General features: G+C 48.0%; 1 protein-coding gene and 1 long non-coding RNA gene across 4 annotated transcripts in view; one reads left to right on the forward strand and one right to left on the reverse strand.

Moving 5' to 3' along the window:
- Window positions 1–21,537, reverse strand: part of LOC308467007 — a 97,897-nt gene that overhangs the window by 48,637 nt on the left and 27,723 nt on the right. The window lies entirely within an intron of this gene.
- The window catches only part of CYP4F22 (cytochrome P450 family 4 subfamily F member 22), a 59,056-nt gene that overhangs the window by 23,295 nt on the left and 14,224 nt on the right, over window positions 1–21,537 (forward strand). For all 3 annotated transcript variants that reach the window (XM_080988185.1, XM_080988184.1, XM_080988186.1), the window contains exons 3-6: window positions 2,307–2,451; window positions 11,339–11,392; window positions 14,720–14,847; window positions 20,483–20,604. In XM_080988185.1, the coding sequence (XP_080844311.1) occupies window positions 2,307–2,451; window positions 11,339–11,392; window positions 14,720–14,847; window positions 20,483–20,604 (449 nt within the window). The remainder of the gene's footprint in view (window positions 1–2,306; window positions 2,452–11,338; window positions 11,393–14,719; window positions 14,848–20,482; window positions 20,605–21,537) is intronic.

The following is a 21,537-nucleotide window of genomic DNA, read 5'->3' on the forward strand; positions in this document are numbered from 1 at the left end:
AAACTTCACAGCGCTTCCTCTGTTTTCTCCCTCTTTGTTTCTCCCTCTCACCGTCCCTCGCTTGCAGGACTGTTTCAAGGCACACTGTGAGCCCTGGGCCTGGTGACACGTCTCTCAGGAGGCCAGCTTCTTGGCAGGAGCTGCTGAGGTCTTTGCTGAGCTGTTAATGAGCAGGCTGGGCTTCCCTGGAGCATAGTTGCCAAGATGGGACTGGGCATGAACCCAGAGACGACTTTGGGGTAGAGCAGTGCCCATGGCAGGGACATGACAAGGCTATCTCGGGTTTTATTCACACTTTCCAGTCACAGTCTGCACTTTAAAGCTCCGTGTCCAAGTGCGCTCTCTCGCGCGCGCGCTCTCTCTCTCTCTCTAATTCTGGAGTTTCCCTGCAAAAAAACACTGTTTACCACTGAATCAGAGCTGATGGCAACCTGTGGATAACCTCCATATCCTTTTGTCATGCTTTTGTGTCATCCTTTTGTGGTGAAATCTGTGGGGCGAAAAAAAAGAGCACTCAGTCACTGAGTGAGGATAAACCCTCATTTGCTTGCCTTTGTTTCCTGGCTGTTGGCATGGGTATCTCTCTCAAATTATCCCCCAGAGGTTCATAGGCTTGGGCCCTTTGCCCCACCCAATCAACCCCTATGCACTCATTATCCTCACTCCTAGGGGCGGAGGAAGGGGGGCAGTGGGGGCGGGCCACCCCGGGTGTCACCACTGAGGGGGGTGGCAAAATGGCGGGCAGCACTCACCACGGGGCCTGCAGCGTGCCCAAGCCACGCATCTCTCCTGGGAGTGACGTAGTGGCTTGGGCACCTGCAGGCTCCACGCTGCCCCAAACGGTCCACCCGCCACCTCCCCCTCAGCTGTAGGGCAGCTGAATGGGAGGAGGCAGGCAGACGCCTCGGAGGCCCCACTGTGCTGGTCCCGTGGGTTAACTGTGAGGCGAGGTCCGAGTCCAGTCTGAGGTCGGGGGTGCAGTATGGAGGCAGTCCGTCAAAGATGAAGCGGGGTCCAAGGCAGGGAGTTGGGTGAGGTCAGGAGCTCCGGCAGGACAGGGTGCAGGCAGGAACTGGCTACCAACAATGTTGCTCCCACAACTTGGGACTGGGGCTGGCTGGCTTTTATCTGCCCTGAGACATAGGGCGGCCCCGGTCCACTGGTGACTCACCTCTCCTGGCCTGGAGGCAAGCACTCCTCCTGTGGGAACTTAGTTCCCTCCGCCTCTCTGCCCTGAGCCTCTGCAGCTCAGGAGAGGCTGGAGGGTTACCGGACCCAGAGGCAACCTCAGCTTCCCCTGACGGGGCTGAGAGTGGAGCACCTGCAGGCAATGGGTCCTCCATCACCTCCGGAGCCAGAGCAGACTCAGCTGGTGCCTGCACCTGAGGATCCAGCACAGGTGAGGACCCTTCAGGCTCAAGCCCCAGCCCCGGCTCAGCTGGTTCTGGAGGCGGGGAATCCTGTGCAGGCTGGGATTCCTCAGGTTCAGCCTCCGAGTCTGAATTCCAGGCCATCACACCCACAGGGCATCTTGCCATAGCTGCCCCCCCCATGGGCAGCTGGCCCTGCCTCTGGGTGCAGGGCACACGCGCCACTCCAGGCGCCCGATCGACTTGCTCTGCCGCTGCTCATTCCCCCATCCTTACCCTCCCCCCGGGCTTAGGGATGGGTGGCAACAGTGCTTATCTCTGAGGGTAAACAAGTACCAGCCCCATTTTATCTAGAAGAAAAGCACTGGGTGGCAGTATATGCCTCCTTAACCAATGCTCTTGTCTCTTTAGCATCTCTAGTGAATATGAAGCACCACTCTGGAATTCTGAGAAAGCTTCTGGCTTTGGGACTCATTGCTGCCTACCAGATGCTGTATGTATAGTCACCTACACAGCCAGTGGGAACATCGGTGCCCGTCCCACTGAGATGAACGGGGCCTTTGCCAGACCTTGAGATGCCTGCTGATGGCAGGCGGCCAGAGCCCAAGCCCCACAGCAAGCTCCTTTTATGAAGCGCCACCTCTTTCCTCTTGTTCTTGTTGCAAACCTTGGCCGGCATCCATCGCTGCCTTTGCCTCATTCCTGGCAGTACTGCCACTTGCACAGTGATGCCGTTAGATGTGGCGGGACCTTGGACTCAACGGCCCCACATGGGTCCCTCTCTCTACGTCACTTCTTTCCAGATGTGGTCAGCCTTTGGTGTCCCTCTTCCTCATTCTGCTGGCTGGTGGGCTTCGGACTTAGCCCCCAGAATGCTGTCCCAATGGCACCGTGGTCCCTGCTAGTGCCCACACTCACTGCCTCTGTTGCTTCCAGGTTTTGCCCTGTGATGAGGGTTTGGCCAAAGTCTCCGAGCTGGTAGCCACCTACTCCCAGGGATTTGTGACGTGGATGGGGCCCTTCATACCGCTCATTTCCTTGGTTCATCCTGATTATATCAAGCCAGTTGCAACAGCCTCAGGTACTGTGGTGGTAGATTGTGGCAAGACTCAAGAGTCGATCGCAGGCCCAAGAGGCCACAGCATTCAGTAGCGGCCATCTTCCCAAGGCATGAATGATGGAGTTTCCATAGCGAAAGGTGGACCTTGGCCAAATACAGTGGTACCTCAGCTTACATACGCTTCAGGTTACATACGCTTCAGGTTACAGACTCCGCTAATCCAGAAATAATGCTTCAGGTTAAGAACTTTGCTTCAGGGTGAGAACAGAAATCGGGCTCCGGCGGCGTGGCAGCAGCAGGAGGCCCCGTTAGCTAAAGTGGTGCTTCAGGTTAAGAACAGTTTCAGGTTAAGTACGGACCTCCAGAACGAATTAAGTACTTAACCTGAGGTACCACTGTACATGGTCTCATGCTGGTGTGAAGTTGTCCCTCCGCTCCAGACCAGAGTTTCAACACAGGCACTGAACTGACTGGGGGGAAGGCAGGATGGGAGTGAAGGAAACAGTGTTGAGATGAGAGATGCAATAACTTTAACCACGATACAGTATTGTGATTGAAACCAGCTTGCCAACGTGCTGAGATCTGCTGAGGCTCTTCTCTAAGCGCCCTTCCCAACTGGAAGTGCTCCGAATAACAACAAAGCAGAAGACTTTGTTTTATTCATTTAATAATGAATTAGCACATGTCTTAAAGAAGTGCAGCCGGTGCCTACATTCGATTCTTGTTTTGTTTCTAGACTAGGGCATTTTGCTTTCTTGGACATTTTAATTTGTGGACATTTTTAGTGGCTGCCTTGTATTATCCTTAACGCGACAATTTTATTGTGTTTTTAGGGTTTCATTACCGCCCAGGAATCTGTTGAGGAAGGGTTGAGCCAAAAAAAAAAAAAAGGGCGGAAAATTGCATATAAAATTTACTGATTTGCATATATAGATGCAAAGTTGTTAATGATTGATTTAATGCAGGACATCTCGCCGTCTTGTCAAAGGCTAACTGGGTGAACTGTGTGCGCCCTTTCGGTCTGCTGTCCAGTAGCTAACTATTGATAGACAACTTCAACTCCTTCCTCCTTAGGATTGATTATCCTTAAACCAGACTTAAACTGAATAACACGACCACCCTAATGAAAGGGTAGTATGCAATGTTTTAAATGAAGAAGCAAACAAAAAAAAATGTAACAATGCAAGTATTTTTTTCATTTTCTGATGGTGGATTTTCAGGATGGTTTTATTATTATGAATAGGGTGTGTGTTAGTGATTCTATCTAGCTGCAAGAGGAATAATAATTATTGTTTTTTATGAAATTTCTGTGCCGCCCTTCATTCAAGGATCACAGGGTGGTTGACAGTACAGTGGTACCTCGGGTTACAAACACTTCGGGTTACAAACGCTTCGGGTTACGAACTCCACTAACCCGGAAGTAGTACCTTGGGTTACGAACTTTGCCCCAGGATGAGAACGGAAATCGCACAGCGACGGCATAGCGGCAGCAGGAAGCCCCGTTAGCGAAAGTGTGCCTCAGGTTAAGAACGGTTTCAGGTTAAGAATGGACCTCCGGAATGAATTAAGTTTGTAACCAGAGGTACCACTGTATAACAGAAAAACACAGAAATACACAACAGCATAGCAAACAATGACCAGAACACATACACACCTCACAGACATAGCTTAAAGTCGCGTGGCTTGGGCGCGTTGCAGGCCCCATGGTGAGTGCCACTCGCCATTTTGTCAAACCCCCCCCCCCAGTGGGGACACCCGAGGCGAACTGTACCTACCGCACCTCACTTGCTACGCCCTCTATGCCCTGACCGGGACCACTGCAAAGTGGTGCCGCCGCCCCCCTAACTTGGGCAGCTGTTCCAGAACGATACCATGGTTGATGGTTTCAAAAGCTGCTTAGAGGTTGAGGAGAATTTACAGGGAGACATTTTCCCTGTCTCTCTCCTGACATACCGTATTTTTCGCCCTATAGGACGCACCGGCCCATAGGACGCACCTAGATTCCGGGGGGGAAATAAAGGGGAAAAAATTTATTTCCCCCCCCAGGCGCGGGGCTGGGGCGGGGGAAGCCCAAGCTTCCCCCTCCCCCAGCCCCCAGAACAGGACCCAGAGCGATGCCGAAGCTGCGTGCAGCTTTGGCATCGCTCTGGGAGCATGCAGGGCTGGAGGAAGGGGAAGCCCTCCGCCAGCCTTCTAACCAAATCGGAGGACAGCGGGAAAGGCGCGCTGTGCCTCTCCTGCTGTCCCCCGAGTTTGCGGGGCTGGCGACGGGGAGGAGCAGGCTTCTCCCCCCCGCCAGCCTTCTAACCAAGTCGGGGGACAGCGGGAAAGGTGCGCTGCGCCTCCCCGCTGTCCCCCGAGCTTGTGGGGCTGGCGGTGGGGCTCTCCTGAAGCCTGGAGAGCGAAAGGGGTCGGTGCGCACTGACCCCTCTCACTCTCCAGGCTTCAGCAAAAGCCTGCATTCGCCCCATAGGATGCACACACATTTGCCCTTCATTTTTGGAGGGGAAAAAGTGCATCCTATAGGGCGAAAAATATGGTAGGTCATCATACAGGGTGACCAAAGTAGTTTCTGTGTCCAAACCAGTCCTAAACTCCAGCTGAAATGGATCTAGCAATAAGATAAGCCGTGGTGATGACAATGAGAGTTCCTAAGGAGCCATGATTGTGAAAGGCGGACCCTTTCAAGCGCAGGCAGGGGTGCTAGAAGGTAATGAATTCAGCATCTTGTAGGAAGGCAGCTAGGAAGTAGGTTGCAGTTCAGATGTTGAAGCTAAGACAATTGATTTGATCGAGGAGTCAGAGCAGCAGCCTCTAACTAAGCGGTTCCTGCGTCCGTTCTTGAGAGAGAAGGGGAATATGATGTGCCATGGATCAGAGAACGGCTAACACTGACTGGCAGGATTCCCCAAATCCCTCACTGGTGAAACACTGGTTGCCCTAGTTTTGGTGTCATTAATAATGGAGGTCATGACAGGTAGCGTTTCCTGCCCCCTCTCATGACCATTCTGGCCACGATCCAAACACAGCTGGAGCCAAAAGGGTATGACCTTTGTGGTCCTGGCTTTTCCCGAAGCAGGCCTTCTTTGCTTGCTGGCTCAGGTAGAAGTAAAGCACAGAAGTGAACAGATGTTTGGAGTCCAGGCACTTTTGGAGCCAGCAGTGGTGTAGTGGTTACAGTGGCGTAGCGTGGGGGGTGCAGGGGGGGCCGGCCGCACCGGGCGCAACATCTGGGGGGGCGCGCTCGCACTCGCAGCTCTCTGCCCCTACTAAAATCCACGGGTTAGGGGGCGCAAATTACTTGCCTTGCCCCGGGTGTTGACAACCCACGCTACGCCACTGAGTGGTTAAGAGTGGTAGTATCGTAATCTGGTGAACCGGGTTTGATTCTCCGCTCCTCTGCTGGGTGACCTTGGGCTAGTCACAGAAGTCTCTCAGCCTCACTCACCCCACAGAGTGTTTGTTGTGGGGGAGGAAGGGAAAGGAGATTGTTAGCCGCTTTGAGACTCCTTAAGGGGAGTGAAAGGTAGGATATCGAGTCCAAACAACTCCTCCTTCTCCTTCTCAACACCACATCGGTGTTATCTCCTTCTCTTATCTCATTCTCTGAAGATGATCAAGGTTGCTCATTATTGTGAACACTTGCAGAAGCTTTCCAGCGTTTCCCCAACCCTACCTGGCACGGGAGCCAAATCCAGGGGGCCGTGGGTGCACAATAATATAATTGTGGGGGCTTGGAACCCACAAAGTCAATGAGAAAAGCCGGTAGGTGGCAGTGACTCTCTTCTCCCACGGCTCTCTTCTCTGAGAGAGAAGCAGTTCAGCTCTGCCCTCTGCAACCAGAGAGCGAAGCACCCTTTTTTGGGGGGGGAGGGCCTCAGACATGGAGGCACAGTCTCTCTGACTGTGCCCCTCCTTGCGGAAAAGGGTGCCTCGCTGGCTGCAAAGAGGAGGAAGAAGAGGAGCCACCACGCGGACACGCAACATCACACACATGCGTGTGATGTCAAATGCACTATGTGCAGGCATGTGTGTGTGACATCATATGTCCACGTTGTGGCGGCGGGCACCCACAAGCCTGAGTTGGCACACCTGCTCCCTGGAGGTGCCAGAGGCCTTTTGTAAACAAAGCGTGCGTTTCACCGTTGGGCTATGCCTCTTCCCTGCCCCCCTGGCCAGCTAGTCAATTTCTAGCTAAAGAAGACATCGCAGCTTTTTAGCTTCCTCATGTTCCTATCACACTTGTCATAGGAAAAGTACTAGTTCTCTCTATAACTGCAACCTTTCTCCACCTTTGATCCACAGGCATTGTTGGACTACAACTCCTACCATTCCTAGCCAGCATGGCCAGTGGTCAGGAGTAGTAGAACTACTGTCAGATATAACGGGAGTTGTAGTTCAGTAATATCTGGAGGGACGCGAGTGGAGAGAGGGACACGGGTGGCGCTGTGGGTTAAACCACAGAGCCTAGGAATTGCTGATCAGAAGGTCGGCGGTTTGAATCCCCACCACGGAGTGAGCTCCCGTTGCTCGGTCCCTGCTCCTGCCAACCTAGCAGTTTGAAAGCACGTCAAAGTGCAAGTAGATAAATAGGTACCACTCCAGCGGGAAGGTAAACGGCGTTTCCGTGCACTGCTCTGGTTCTCCAGAAGCGGCTTAATCATGCTGGCCACATGACCCGGAAGCTGTACACCGGCTCCCTCGGCCAATAAAGCGAGATGAGCGCCACAACCCCAGAGTCGGTCATGACTGGACCTAATGGTCAGGGGTCCCTTTACCTTTTTAATATCTGGAGACCCAAGGTTGAGAATGGAGAGATCTAGTATATTGCATTTTGTCTTTCCTTCTTTTTCTGCTTGGTTCTTCTTGCGGGCTGCCATCTTTCCCCCTGGCACACGGAGAGAGTTAATAACGTTTCCATTCCAGGAAGGCTTGGGCCTTGCAATTAGTCAGTAGCCTGGAAGCCACTGGTGATGAGGAATTACACACAAGCGAGTGAATGGGTTGGTGGACAGAGCATGGAGTGTGCCGTCTCCCCACTGTACCTACAATCGAAATGCGACAAGCTGGAGCTCTCCGACCTCAGGACTCTTAACTAACTGTTTCTTTGCAGGCTAGCAAGCTTTGTGGGCTTATTTACTCACACAGATCTTGGGGAGCAGGCTGAGCTGGCGTCTCTGCTAACCCAATCCTTGTCCTAGGCACGAAGCAACGAGGAAGGGCTGCAGGATGCCGCGCAGCTGACTGCCCAGTACGGGCAGATCTGTGTCTGGTGGTTTGGGCCCTGGGTTCCAATTCTGAGGCTTTTCCATCCAGAGACCATCGGTCCTGTGCTCCGGGAATCAGGTAGATTGTGGCAGAGAAAGTGGGCACGTGTAGAGGACGTTCCTTAGGGCACAAAGCTGGAGCCATGCAGCGGGCTGACTTGAGGGTGGCATCTGGCTGCCTGTAGGTCTCATGTTGGGCATAAGAACATAAGAAAATCCTGTTGGATCAGACTCTCCAAGCGCCCTTAATTTCCAGGGCCAGTCCCGGATTTACAGAAGCCGTCCCAATTTCTGATTTGATCCTGAAATGTCCCGCTTTTCCTTAGGGAGTCCCTATTTTCAATGGGAAAATGTTGGAGGCTACAAAATAGGATGTCCCAAGGGCTTTTTTTCAGCTGGAACTCACCAGAACTCAAGGAAGAATGGATACAAAAACTGGTGGAATATGCAGAAATGGCGAAACTTACCGGAAGAATAAGAAATCAAGATAACAAACTTTTAAGCAAAGAATGGAAATAGTTTGTTGAATATTTGCAGATAAATTGTAAACAGATCAAAACACTGGCAGGGTCATTGTAATAACTTGCAGTTATATAAGAGTATATATTTAAAGGAGATAAATACGGTAAATGAGTAAGTTAAGTAAATTTGGATATGCAGAAGGTATTAAAAACAATTTTAAAGAACCGCAGAAAGAGGGGGGAAGGAAGTCAAGTTTTAAAATGTCAAAATGATTGTAAAATCAGTGAAATGTATATATCTGAAAAGTATACATAATATTTTTTAAAAAAACAACCACAACAGCTCAGTTCTGGCAGCATTGCCATTCTAAGAGAACGAGGGAGGTGTTCGTGGTGAGTTCCGGCACCTCTTTTTCTGAAAAATAGCACTGGGCATCCCTATTTTCAAAGCAGCTTATCCGCTTCAGTCCATAGAATTCAATGAGCCGTTGACAACTTGCCCCATGCCTGCCTGCATAGTTCAGGTTTTGACCTTCAGACTGCCATCTTAGACATGTGACTTTATTGGGGTGGGAAGAGAAATTAATGTGGAGAGCTGGCGATAATATAGGGAGCAATTCTTTTATGTGAAGAATAAGAGGAAATAAAGTGAGTTGCACAACAAACACACACATTTGGAATATCACACAGCAAGAAGCCTTGGGAAACTGCCGCATTTGCAATAGTGTTCACGCATGGCCATAAATGCAAAATGATAATCAACTGGTTGTGGATATATCAATAATCAATGGAGATGGCTTCCATTATATTTTCTCACTGGAGCCTTTGGCAGTTGTAGACCCAATCATGCATTCTCTGTAATTACAATGGACGGTCAATTGTCAGAAGCTGAATCTGCAGCATGGCTTTGTCAGAGGAATTCTTCCATTCATCATTGCAAAGGGACGTTGTTAGATGTTTTTAGGAAGGCTTGTTTTCACCATGGTTTGTTCAGGAAACCATGAATTGTCCCACAGAGAAGCAAACAATCTCTAACTTGTTTCTCCAAAGCTTGCTTTGTTTTCCCAACTGTTCTTGCGTTGGGTTTTTGTGCCCCAGCAATTGTCTGGAGTGGACTGGCCAAACAGGATTGGACCAATTAGGGCTATCTGGTTCAGACATAACGCCAAGCGTGCCATGGTTCATAAGCTAACACCAAATCATGGCTTTCCATCACAATTTGTTAGCAGAAAACAATTTATGATTAGTCTGCTGAGCTGGGTTTGCTGTTGTTGGCACCTGATTTTCTCGAGAGGCAATGGAGTGCACTTCAAGGGGCTGAAGTCAGACCGCTGCATTGGCCGCACCAAAGGGACCTCAGCAGTGCGCAAGCCTAAGCAATGTGCATGGAGGTCCTGGGCTGCCCAGTCGACAAGACCCCCCTTTTGGCCTCGCTGATGTGGTCCAAAGGAAAGCAGAGCAAAACGTTTGGCACCAGCTTGGCTGCCGGAGCTGCCGGAAGGAGGCATATAAGGTGCCATCCAACCATCTTAGGGACTCTACTTTGGATTTGTGTAGGGTTTACTCCTTAGCCTTTTCTTCTTCCTAATATATCCTGCAAAGTAGTGCAGATTTGGATCAGAGTTTTCCTTCTCCTACATCAGAGGTCGGCAACATAAGGCCCATGGGCCAGAAGTGGCCCATGAGGGTCGCTTAACCGGCCCATGAGCCGCCCCCTAACCAAGCCGCCCGCTCGGCGAGTCCCTGCGCGCTGCGCTAAACCGGTGCGGCGCAGGGACCATCTTCCGCTTCTTCAGAAATTGCTTCTGCACATGCCCAGATGCCAGAAATCATGTCTGCGCATGCCCAAACACTGAAATCACTTATGCGCAGGCGCGATTTCCAGTGTCTGGGCATGCGCAGATGCAATTTCTGGTGTTGTGCTGTGTCAGTCCGGCCCACGGAGGATCTCCGCAGGAGTGATCCGGCCCATGCCCAGTAAGCCTTGCTGACCCCTGTCCTACATGGACCACCTTTCCAGGTTGACAAGCCCCACCTGCCCTTCACTTGCCCCTAGAGCATGGGCAGAAATCGTCTTATTGACCACTGGATGCACTACTGGTTTCATCCGTTCAATCTGCCAGAGCCTGTCTTTGCACGGAGAGGAAGTCCCTAACTCACTGAGGGTTTGAAACCCATCGGCTACCCTCACCTGGTTTAGCTGGCCAATCAAAGCCATTCCCAGGGTGTGGCCGCTGTCACACCAACAGCTTCTAGGAGCTGCAGGTGAGAGCCGAGTGCAGGGTGGGGACCAAAGGTGGACAAACTGCCCCCGAAGGAGCAGGACGTGTCCCTCACCAGAAGTACTACCCCTCCCTTAACACCCCCTCCCACCCGTAAAAACCGGGTCTGCGTCTTCCTTCTCTGTCAGAGAAATGAGAATGTCCCACCCTGCCTTTGCCTTACGTGGAGTGTGCTTGTGTATGTGTATATTCATGCTCTGCATCTATTAATCTGTAGACTCAAAATGCAATGCTGCGCGGTTAATTTTGCTTTAATTGAGATGGGAGAGGGAAGGTTTTGTAAAGCGCGTTGAAGGGTGCTATGCAAATCATGGGATCTGAGCATGGCTCCAAGGATGCTCCCTGCATGTTCTCAGGGTGGAGTTCTGTAGGAAAGAGTTGATTTTTGTAAAGAAAATAAAAACAACTACACCACCTCTCCAACAAAATAAAAGCATGGCAAATGTAAGTCTGTGCTATCTTTGCCATGCTTCTTTTATTTTATTTTAATTTTATTTTAATCTGATGATAATTCCATTTTTGTGGCTGCTTGGCCTCAGTGAGCTTCCCTGCAAGTGCGCCCATTCTGTGCTTCTAGTCTGATGCAGATACAAATATCGGGGGAGGGGGATGATCCCTTCCTGAGCCTTTGCTCTGTGCTGCTAGGCAGAAGGTGTTCCAATTCCCTTGCTCCACCCCCAGTGAAGGTGCCCCTGAAAACACTTTAAATAATTTTTATTCCTTTGATTTGTGTAAGCCACCTTGAGTTGCGGTCTGGGGGGGGGGGGAGTAGGATATAAATAAACATCACAATAATTGTATGCTCAATTTCTTTAATACTTAAATGTCTGGGGAATCTGAACTTTTTTAAAAAGAGAGGACTAGAGTGAACGTGTTTCTGTTTTTCTCTTCCCTGCAGCTGCTGTTGCTCCCAAAGACAAACTCTTCTACGGCTTCTTGAAGCCTTGGCTTGGTAAGGTACCCCCACCACCACCACTGAAACTTGTCAGACCATGAGCTCTTGTGCCAGGGATAAGTACGTAGAGCAGGTGTGGGGAACCTTTGGCCCTCCAGATGTTATTAAACTACAACTCCCCTCATTCTTGGCCATTGGCCATGCTTGCTGGAGCTGGTGGTAGTTCTGCAACATCTGGAGGGACAGGGGTTCCCCGCAATTGATGCAGAACAGGGATCTGCAACCTGTTCATTTGGTTTTTCAAATGACAGTTTTACAATCACATATCCAACATACAACAGAAAGACAAGATTCCATAGAATCTCCTGGACTTCCCTTCTCTCCTTTGTGGGTCCTGTTGTTAAACATTTCCTCCTGCATCTTTTATAATACAGTCAAACCTCTTCTTATGTCTGCCTCCACTCGTGTCCATTTTGCCCAACATCTGTGGCAAACCTGGAAGTAACTGGCGGGTTTGCCGCCGTTCACACATGCGCAGAAGCGGGCAAAGGCCGCCTGCACACAACAGCGCCTCTTCCAGCGACCTGTTTCGATTTCTGGACAGGCCTCCGGAACGGATTGTGGTTGTGAGTAGAGGTTCCACTGTAATCCAAATTTTTTACCTCCTCATTATATCCAAAATTCACCATTAAACTATTATTCCAATCCTACTAACAATTTTAACTGTTTACAATGGTTTTTAAGATAAATTATATATTTCCCCCATTCTTTATTAAAATTTTGGTTTTCCTGATTTCTGATTCTTCCGGTCAGGGATCTGCAACCTGTTCGGATCCAGGCCCTGCTTTTCACCCAAACATGCCTTTGGGGACCCATTTTCAAAACTTTAACCATATATTTGCATGGTGGTAGTGCTCCTGTCCCGACCCACCAATTGAAGACCAGTAATATAGAAGTTCAAAAAGGATTGTATGCTGTCTGCCAGTGGAGTGCTTATCCTAGCATGCATAAGCTTCCAGTCACTTTGGAGTGATAGATACTGTAGGTCTTGATTGGGCTTAGGTAGGGACATCAAACAGGACCCTGAAATGGTTAATGTGCTTCCATACCTGCTATAGTACTGAAAGCACAGTATGAGAGTACCGTATTTTTCGCTCTATAAGACGCACCAGACCACAAGACGCACCTAGTTTTTGGAGGAGGAAAACAAGAAAAAAAATATTCTGAATCCCAGAAGCCAGAACAGCAAGAGGGATCGCTGCGCAGCAAAAGCAGCGATCCCTCTTGCTGTTCTGGCTTCTGGGATAGCTGCGCAGCCTGCATTCGCTCCATAAGACGCACACACATTTCCCCCTACTTTTTAGGAGGGAAAAAGTGAGTCTTATAGAGCAAAAAATACGGTAATTTTTACAGCCAATGAAACAACAGAGCTTACTTTACCTTATAAGAGTTACCAGCGTTAGGATAACTGTGACTTTAAAGATGAATGGGAACCCTTTACAAAGTATTTGAAGACGCAACGAAGTGAACTGGATTCCTTGGCTGGTTTTGAATAAAGATTCACAAACTTTTTATTGATACTAATCAGCTAAATAGTTTGAGGATCTATACAACTGTGTAACATGCAGAAAACAGCATTTTTAGAGAAATGAAAGACAGGAACTGAGGGAAGTCGGGGGTGGGGGGGTTCTGTGGGGGGAGGGAGGGAGGAAAAATGGGGGGAAATAAGGATGATTTCTGGATAATATGTTTTGTTTTAATTTTGAATAAAAAAGTTATTTTAAAAAAAAGAGTTACCAGCGTTACAACACAAGACAAGACGAGCCACAAATAAAGGGGAAACTTGGGAGTTTAATTTGTACCTGGATCAGCCTTTTGTTTAAAGCCAGGGATGAATTTTAACAGCAGCCAGGAACATAGAATTGTAGAGTTCGAAGGGACCCAACGGTCATCTAGTCCAGCCCCCTGCAATGCAGGAATCTCAGCTAAAGCATCCATGGCAGAGGGCCACCCAACCTCTGCTTTGAAACCTCCAAGGAAGGAGAGTCCTCCCGAGGGAGACTGTTCCACTGTCAAACAGCTCTTGCTGTCAAAAAGTTTTTCCTGACCCTTAGTTGGAATCTCCTGTCTTGTAACTTGAAGCCATTGGTTTGAGTCCTACCCTCAGAGCAGGAGAAACAAGCTCGCTCCCTCTTCCATGTGAGAGCCCTTAAGGCATTGCAACCGGGGAGGGGAATTCCCTCCCCAGTTGCAAGCTCATAAATTCCCCTCTCACACTGCAGTTAATCTTGAAAAAGCACTCATAGGAGACTCTTTACACGCAATAAAATCATTCTCTGCAAGGCTTCTAATTTGTGGACGCCAGAAAGCTACTGCTATTCATCTCCCGAAGGGGCTGTTGCATCATTGTTGAGCTGACTTCACAACTGCCGCCTAATTAGGGCAACTAATTACCTGCAGGTCTATCGACTTCTGATTGGGAGATCAAGTTGGTATCTGTTCCTTTAGAACTTCCTTGCGAAGAGATAATATTGCATCCACAGTGACGCCCCTTAGTCTCCCTAGTCAACCCACCAGATTAATGTCCTCTGAGCTCAGGGTTGTTCATGCAGTTCAACATCCTGCCTATCAGGAGGAGCAAGCCAGATAATCCCAGGGTGGCCAGACAAGGGTAGGATCCGGTGCCTGTCCTTCATTCTTAGTCCGCAGCATCTGATGGAGGTATCCTGTGCCTGAATATGGCAATTCCGCTTTTATCTTTCATGACCATTAGCTACTAGTAGAGTAAGGGACGCGGGTGGCGCTGTGCTCTAAACCACTAAGCCTCTTGGGCTTGCTGCTCGGAAGGTCGGCAGTTTGAATCCCCGCAACAGAGTGAGCTCCGGTTGCTCTGTCCCAGCTCCTGCCAACCTAGCAGTTCGAAAGCACACCAGTGCAAGTAGATAAATAGGTACCACTGTGGCGGAAAGGCAAACGGCATTTCTGTGTGCTCTGGGTTTCCGTCCTGGTGTTCTGTTGCGCTAGAAGCGGTTTAGTCATGCTGGCCACATGACCCGGAAAGCTATCTGCACGGACAAATGCCGGCTCCCTCGGCCTGAAAGCGAGATGAGTGCCGCACCCCATAGTCACCTTTGACTGAACTTAATCGTCCAGGGGTCCTTTACCTTTTCCTTTTTTACTAGTAGAACTAGTGGTATACCTAGGCAAAATCGAGCACTGCACAGTTCCACCCATGTTTACCCATCAGGGTGGATATTTTGATCTTTGGGGTGTGGTTTTGTGGACCTAGCAGTTCATCTTCTCTGGGAGTCTCACTGGCTGCAGGCAGGCCGTTCCGCTGCCAGGATAATGCACCTCAATGAGCCTCTTGTTTCCTTGTGCCAGGCGATGGACTACTTCTGAGCGGTGGAAAGAAGTGGGGACGACATCGGCGGATGCTCACCCCGGCTTTTCATTTTGACATCCTGAAGCCTTACATGAAATTCTTCAACCAGAGCACAGACATCATGCACGTGAGCTCCTTCGAAATACTCATGCTAATGCGCTTCCGCTCCATGTGCTTCTCCTCATGCTCTTACACATCGCTCTGCCTCAGTGCCATGTGTGCAATGCAACCAATTTTGGGTTGCTTTCTACCCTGGAACTTATATGAACTGGGGTTCATCTGCATGACCTTGTGTGTAAGAGTCAATGCACACTTGCTTTCTGTCTGGAAGAGATGGCCTGCATTCATTCTGCATTCATTCTGTTGTTTCCACTTGTCATGTACTCTGATCAAAGACTTGTGCCTGGGAAACTTGTGTGTCAGCATTCAGGGCATTCCTCTCCTTCATAATTGCTGTAGAGATTGTGATTTTTAAGGGGGGGGAGAGAAATACCCGCAAAGGAACACTTTGGCAGACAGAAACTTCATCCTACCTCCTTGTTTTATTCAAATACTCAGTGGTGCTGTTGTTGTTGTTTTTAAAAAAAAAATTTAAGTTTTCCAACGTTGGGAAACTCACTTCTCCACCAATGTTTTTCAGTAAGTTTATGTTATACAAATGGGGGATGTTTGAACACTTGCAATGTTCCAGCTACTCCCACTGCTTGTACCTATCTTAGTATTGAAGGTTTGTATGCTTTTGGATTATGGAGAAAGCTAGAGAGTTCCAGAAAGACATCTACTTCTGCTTCATTGACTATGCAAAAGCCTTTGACTGTGTCGACCACAGCAAACTATGGCAAGTTCTTAAAGAAATGGGAGTGCCTGATCACCTCATCTGTCTCCTGAGAAATCTCTATGTGGGACAAGAAGCTACAGTTAGAACTGGATATGGAACAACTGATTGGTTCAAAATTGGGAAAGGAGTACGACAAGGCTGTATATTGTCTCCCTGCTTATTTAACTTATATGCAGAATTCATCATGCGAAAGGCGGGGCTGGATGAATCCCTAGCTGGAATTAAGATTGCCAGAAGAAATATCAACAACCTCAGATATGCAGATGACACAACATTGATGGCAGAAAGTGAGGAGGAATTAAAGAACCTTTTAATGAGGGTGAAAGAGGAGAGCGCAAAATATGGTTTGAAGCTCAACATCAAAAAAACGAAGATCATGGCCACTGGTCCCATCACCTCCTGGCAAATAGAAGGGGGAGAAATGGAGGCAGTGAGAGATTTTACTTTCTTGGGCTCCATGATCACTGCAGATGGTGACAGCAGCCACGAAATTAAAAGACGTCTGCTTCTTTAGGAAAAGGGGCCACTAGGGGCGCATTGGAAGATGGCCGACAATACCATCTCTCCGACCCACATGGGGTAATTAAGAGGCTGTTATGGGAGTAGGCAGCCTCCCTTGTTGCCCCAAGGAAATGGGGAACACTGCCCTTGCCCCCTGTGCCCATAAATCACCCCCTAATTCGAAAGAAGGGGGTGAGGGCCCTAGGCAGAATGCCCCCGTGTGGACCTCGGCTCTCCTGGACGCTGTCTCTGATCGCGCACTAGCTGCAGTAATTTGGAATAATTAATTACAAAAGAAGCAAAAGCACATATTTCAAGTGAAGAAGGGGAGTGAAGTCTGCTAATTTGACTTCCGGGTTGGCGCCTCTGGCAATGGCGGATTTCCTCTGATCGGGAGGAATCCGCTCCGTGGAAAACAGGGTCTGAACCGCCACGGCGAGGCGGAGACCCATTAAAAACCACAGGCGGGAGAAGCCTGTGGATGTGGGATTCAGCTGGCACCTTTTGTGCCCCCCCCTACTCGTGGGGAGACCCGGTTTCGGGGATCCGGAGCGACGTGGGGTGAGCGGCACGGTGCTTTGAATCGACTGCTTCTTTCACGGAGTGAAGCCGCATTGCTGTTGCCGGAGAGCGCTGACTTTTTCCTGTGGACAACTGGACTCTAAACAACTACCCGTGAGTAGAACGGAAAATTGGATTTCTAAACTTATTAATTTGGCATCGAAACGGGAAGGTCTCAAACAGGAAGTCCGCCTTCCTTTCTTGTAAACAGAGTAAAGCAAAGACGTTGCAAGCTAAAGCCTGGAAAGTTTTCTGTAAAGGATTAAATCTCCAGCGGTTAAAGTAACTAAACCCCCCTTGGAAGCAGGAGAAGAGGGGGAAAATTTTATTGTTTAAGCCTGCAGGAGAGAGAGTGAAGAAAAATAAATCATCACCGTTCCGAACCTGGGAACGGACTATCAGTAAGATTAATGCTTCATTGACTGAGAACAAAACGATGTTGACAGATAGTTAAATAAGAGTAATACATTGTTTCAATTGTTTCCTTTCACATTTAAAAAGGAGGAAAAAAAGTAACTGAAAATCGAAACTAGCTCGGTGGCTGGATCTGTGCTTAAAAGGATGGATACAAATAGAAATTGTTTCCTTTAGAGGGTGCTTTTGGAACTGTTGCAGGAGTGGATCTGGGGAATTTTCCAGTTGCAGAGATTAAAGAGTGTGAGAACTAGAGTTTGACCTTGGACAAGAATGTTGACAGAAGAAGCCCTAGTGATTGCATTTTGCAAAACAAGTGCTTTACTGGAACAGCTTCATGAGAAGACGGACGTGAGGATTACTAAAATTGACAACTTGGGGGAAAAAACGGCCAAGTTGGGACAAAAAGGGAATACGTATACAGAAATTACTCAGGAATTGACCCAGGAATCTGTTTTGACATGGCAAGCTGTGGAGAAGATGAAGGAGAAAGTTGTTGTTGAATCTCAAGTAATTCAAGTGGAGGGAGCCCCGACCTCCCAGAGGCAATTTGATGAAAATAAGCTGTTGCCTTTTATGATTGAATCTAGAGAAAGTCAGATTTGGTGGGATGAAACCCTGCTTGGACTGGAGAAGGAAAGTTGGATAGATCCTCCTATGCAGGGATGCTTTGGCCTTTGGGATTTGGATTTGGGTCAGGGGGAGAGTGGCGCTCTGAAATATCTTTTGGACTTTAGTTCTGACTATGGATGGGCTGACCTGTTGAGAAGGAATAAAGATATTGCTAGGTTGGAGCTCCCCCGAGAGCTACTCCTCAGCGCCAAAGGAAGGAAATTAAGACCAAGATCAGCAGAAGACAAAGTATTGTGCATGGATATATATGAAGAAGATCTGCAGAAGGGACAGGGAAGAGAATTAAGAGCCTCGTACAGAAGGTCACCGGGTTAATGGACTATATGGTATTGATAGAAAGGGCTGACAGAATCCGAGACCAGGGAGAGGAGACGGTGGAAGAGGATTGGAATTTTAAATTTAATTTTATTTAGAGAAATGTAAAATTAATGAGTGTTAGAAAAATGTTGGAATGAAATTATACGGCTTTAGTAGAAATGTTATAAGGAGTTAAGTATAAATAAGTTTTAGGGCATTAATGGTAAGATAAGGTTAAAATAAATTATCATAATTATATGATAGAAAATAGTGAAAGATGGAAAGGATTTGCTGAAACAATTAATAACTAGAATACAAAAAGGGAGGTGTGAGGAGGTCGATGAAACAAGTTAATGAAAGATAATGATATGGAAATATTGGATATGTTTTTAATTGTTTTTGTTTTTGTTTTGATGTATTGTGTTTTTTATGCTTTGTTTTTTTATGTATATGTATTGTAATGTGTTGATTTGTACTGTTTATTTTTTCTGTTTCTTATTCTTTAATTCTTAAACTTTTAATAAATATTATTTTTTTTAAAAAATGAAGTCTGCTAATTTAAGTGACCTCTGCGATAGAAGATGACGGGTTGGAGAAACAGGAATATTTTACGATGAAGATACACCAAAGGCTGGGTATGTTGACAACGCGACTGAATGGGGGGGGGGGAACCTTTTTTACTTTCCTTCTATATGATTTACAAGAACCCCTCCTCATTAGAATCATCGGTTGAACTGACCCAAGCAAGATGATTAAGGTCTGTGTGGAGATAAACTTTAACCAAAAGTATGCTTTATGGAGATCGAGAAGCAATAAGAGCATTTGGGATGGCGCAGCAATTAATTCGGAGTCGCCATCTTGCCAAAGGATTTATAGCTGGGAGGAGGAACGGACCTGTTTTCAGACTGCATTCCTGGTGAATCTCCTCAGAGGTTTTGAGAAAGGAGGCAGATTGGTGAAGATTAATAACGCTAAGACTGTTTTGATGTATGGAAGTGATGTTATATGGAAAACGTCTGGATATGGCTACTGGATGAAAAAAATAATATCCATGCAGGATTACAAACTGTTCTAACCAGTTTGTGGAGACTATCAGAGGTCACAAAGAGAAAGGAAAAATATATGAAAATAACAACAAGAGATGTGGAAGAACAATAAGAAAGGACTGGATAGTACTGTGAACATCATAAGGTTAGATTTGTGGACATTAAAACAGCAGTAAGAAGCAAGAAGTTGATTGGATCCCCTTCGGAACTTGAAATATGGGTACCCCCAACAAAAATTTAAAATTCGGCTGTGTAATTTGGAATTTATGTAATTTGGTTTGATTTGATGTGATTGGTCGGTTAATAAAAAAATATTCTTAAAAAAAATAAAAGATGTCTGCTTCTTGGGAGAAAAGCAATGACAAACCTAGACAGCATCTTAAAAAGCAGAGACATCACCTTGCCAACAAAGGTCCGTATAGTAAAAGCTATGTTTTTCCCAATAGTGATGTATGGAAGTGAGAGCTGGACCATAAAGAAGGCTGATTGCCGAAGAATTGATGCTTTTGAATTATGGTGCTGGAGGAGACTCTTGAGAGTCCCATGGACTGCAAGAAGATCAAACCTCTCCATTCTTAAGGAAATCAGCCCTGAGAGCTCACTGGAAGGACAGATCCTGAAGCTGAGGCTCCAATACTTTGGCCACCTCATGAGAAGAGAAGACTCCCTGGAAAAGACCCTGATGTTGGGAAAGATGGAGGGCGCAAGGAGAAGGGGACGACAGAAGACGAGATGGTGGGACAGTGTTCTCAAAGCTACCATCATGAGTTTGACCAAACTGCGGGAGGCAGTGGAAGACAGGAGTGCCTGGTGTGCTCTGGTCCAGGGGGTCACGAAGAGTCGGACACGACTAAATGACTAAACAACAACAAGAATGCTTTTTCAGTTGCCTCCCCACTCAGTATTTTCTTGCTGACGGTGTGCTGCAATAGTATAATATATTACCGCTTCTCAAGCAGTTTTGAAGGGCTTTATAGGGATTTGCCTGTAAAGTAACTGCACTTTTTGAATCCTACTTTGCTCCTCTACTTTAGAATGCCACACCTGCAGTTAGCACTGAATAAACTCATGTTTCATTTTTAATGTTGATAAATGTGTATGCATGGGCTGTGCGTGTTTGAATATAATTTAAGCATGACATGGAAGCATGCATCAAAGAGGCCACGCAATAGGAATGCTACACAGTCAGCTGCTGAATGAAAGTTCTGTTTCCAGCTCTTTCCCGCATAGATATTGAACATTAGCATCTCTATCTGTCTGTCTGTCTGTCTGTCTGTCTTTCTCTCTCTCTCAGCTTCATTCATCTGCCATCATTGCACCCATGTGTGATGTGGTTCTGTCCCCAGCCTGGGCCTTCGCCTGCTGCCCTTCTGCCCGTGCTGTGTCACCTCACTGGTCAGTCCCTCGCCATGCTCTTCATTTGCTGCCTTCCAAAACGTTGATTCTTGTTCTCCCCTTCCATTTTTTGGCAGGCCAAGTGGCGCAAGTTGACCTCAGCAGGCCCAGCCTCCATTGACATGTTTGAGCAGATCAGCCTCATGACTTTGGACAGCTTGCAGAAATGTGTCTTCAGCTACGACAGCAACTGCCAAGAGTGAGTAGGCTGGCAGAAGGAACGCTGGGGGAACTCATGGCTTTCCAGATCCTTTGTCGCCCAGCCTCTAGGTTGTTCCACAAGGCCCTTTACCCATTGATTCTGGAGCAAGCTAGCTTCAGTGCTATAGCCCCAACATCATAAGGATCTGGAAAGCCCATGGAAGGTGGGAGGAGAGGGTAAACCAGGACTCAGGAGAAGGAGAAACTGCCTGCTTGTTCTCAGAATAGATGCTCTTTCTCCCCCACAGAAAAAGATACAAGGTTATGTTACGTGACAGAATAGCAAATGGCGTGTATGAGTCACTCTCATAGCAATCCAGTAGGCAGGGGGCTTCCTCGGGATGTAAACAAGTGTTCCTTGGAAATCCCTACAAGGTGTGTTCGCAGGGATCCGCAGTAGTTCAGCTACTTTGACAATGCCTTAAATGTTTTGCACAGGAAGAAACAAAAGTATTTGACTCAGAAGGGTGGCTATGTTGGTGTGCAGCAGGTTCACGAAGCAGAGGGCTGCCTTGGGACGCTATTGAACTCAGTGGGATTTACCAATGAGTAAACACCTAGCATTGTGCTAAAAAGGTAAAGGTAAAGGGACCCCTGACCATTAGGTCCAGTCATGACCGACTCTGGGGTTGCGGCACTCATCTTGCTTTATTGGCCAAGGGAGCCGGCGTACAGCTTCCGGGTCATGTGGCCAGCATGACTAAGCCGCTTCTGGCGAACCAGAGCAGCACACGGAAACGCCGTTTACCTTCCCACTGGAGTGGTACCTATTTATCTACTTGCACTTTGACATGCTTTCGAACTGCTAGGTTGGCAGGAGCAGGGACCGAGCAACGGGAGCTCACCCCATCGTGGGGATTTGAACCACCGACCTTCTGATCGGCAAGTCCTAGGCTCAGTGGTTTAACCCACAGCGCCACCCGTGTCCCAG

The sequence above is a fragment of the Podarcis pityusensis genome (genome assembly GCF_964106645.2).
Source record: "Podarcis pityusensis genome assembly, chromosome: 17".
Classification (NCBI taxonomy): domain Eukaryota; kingdom Metazoa; phylum Chordata; class Lepidosauria; order Squamata; family Lacertidae; genus Podarcis; species Podarcis pityusensis.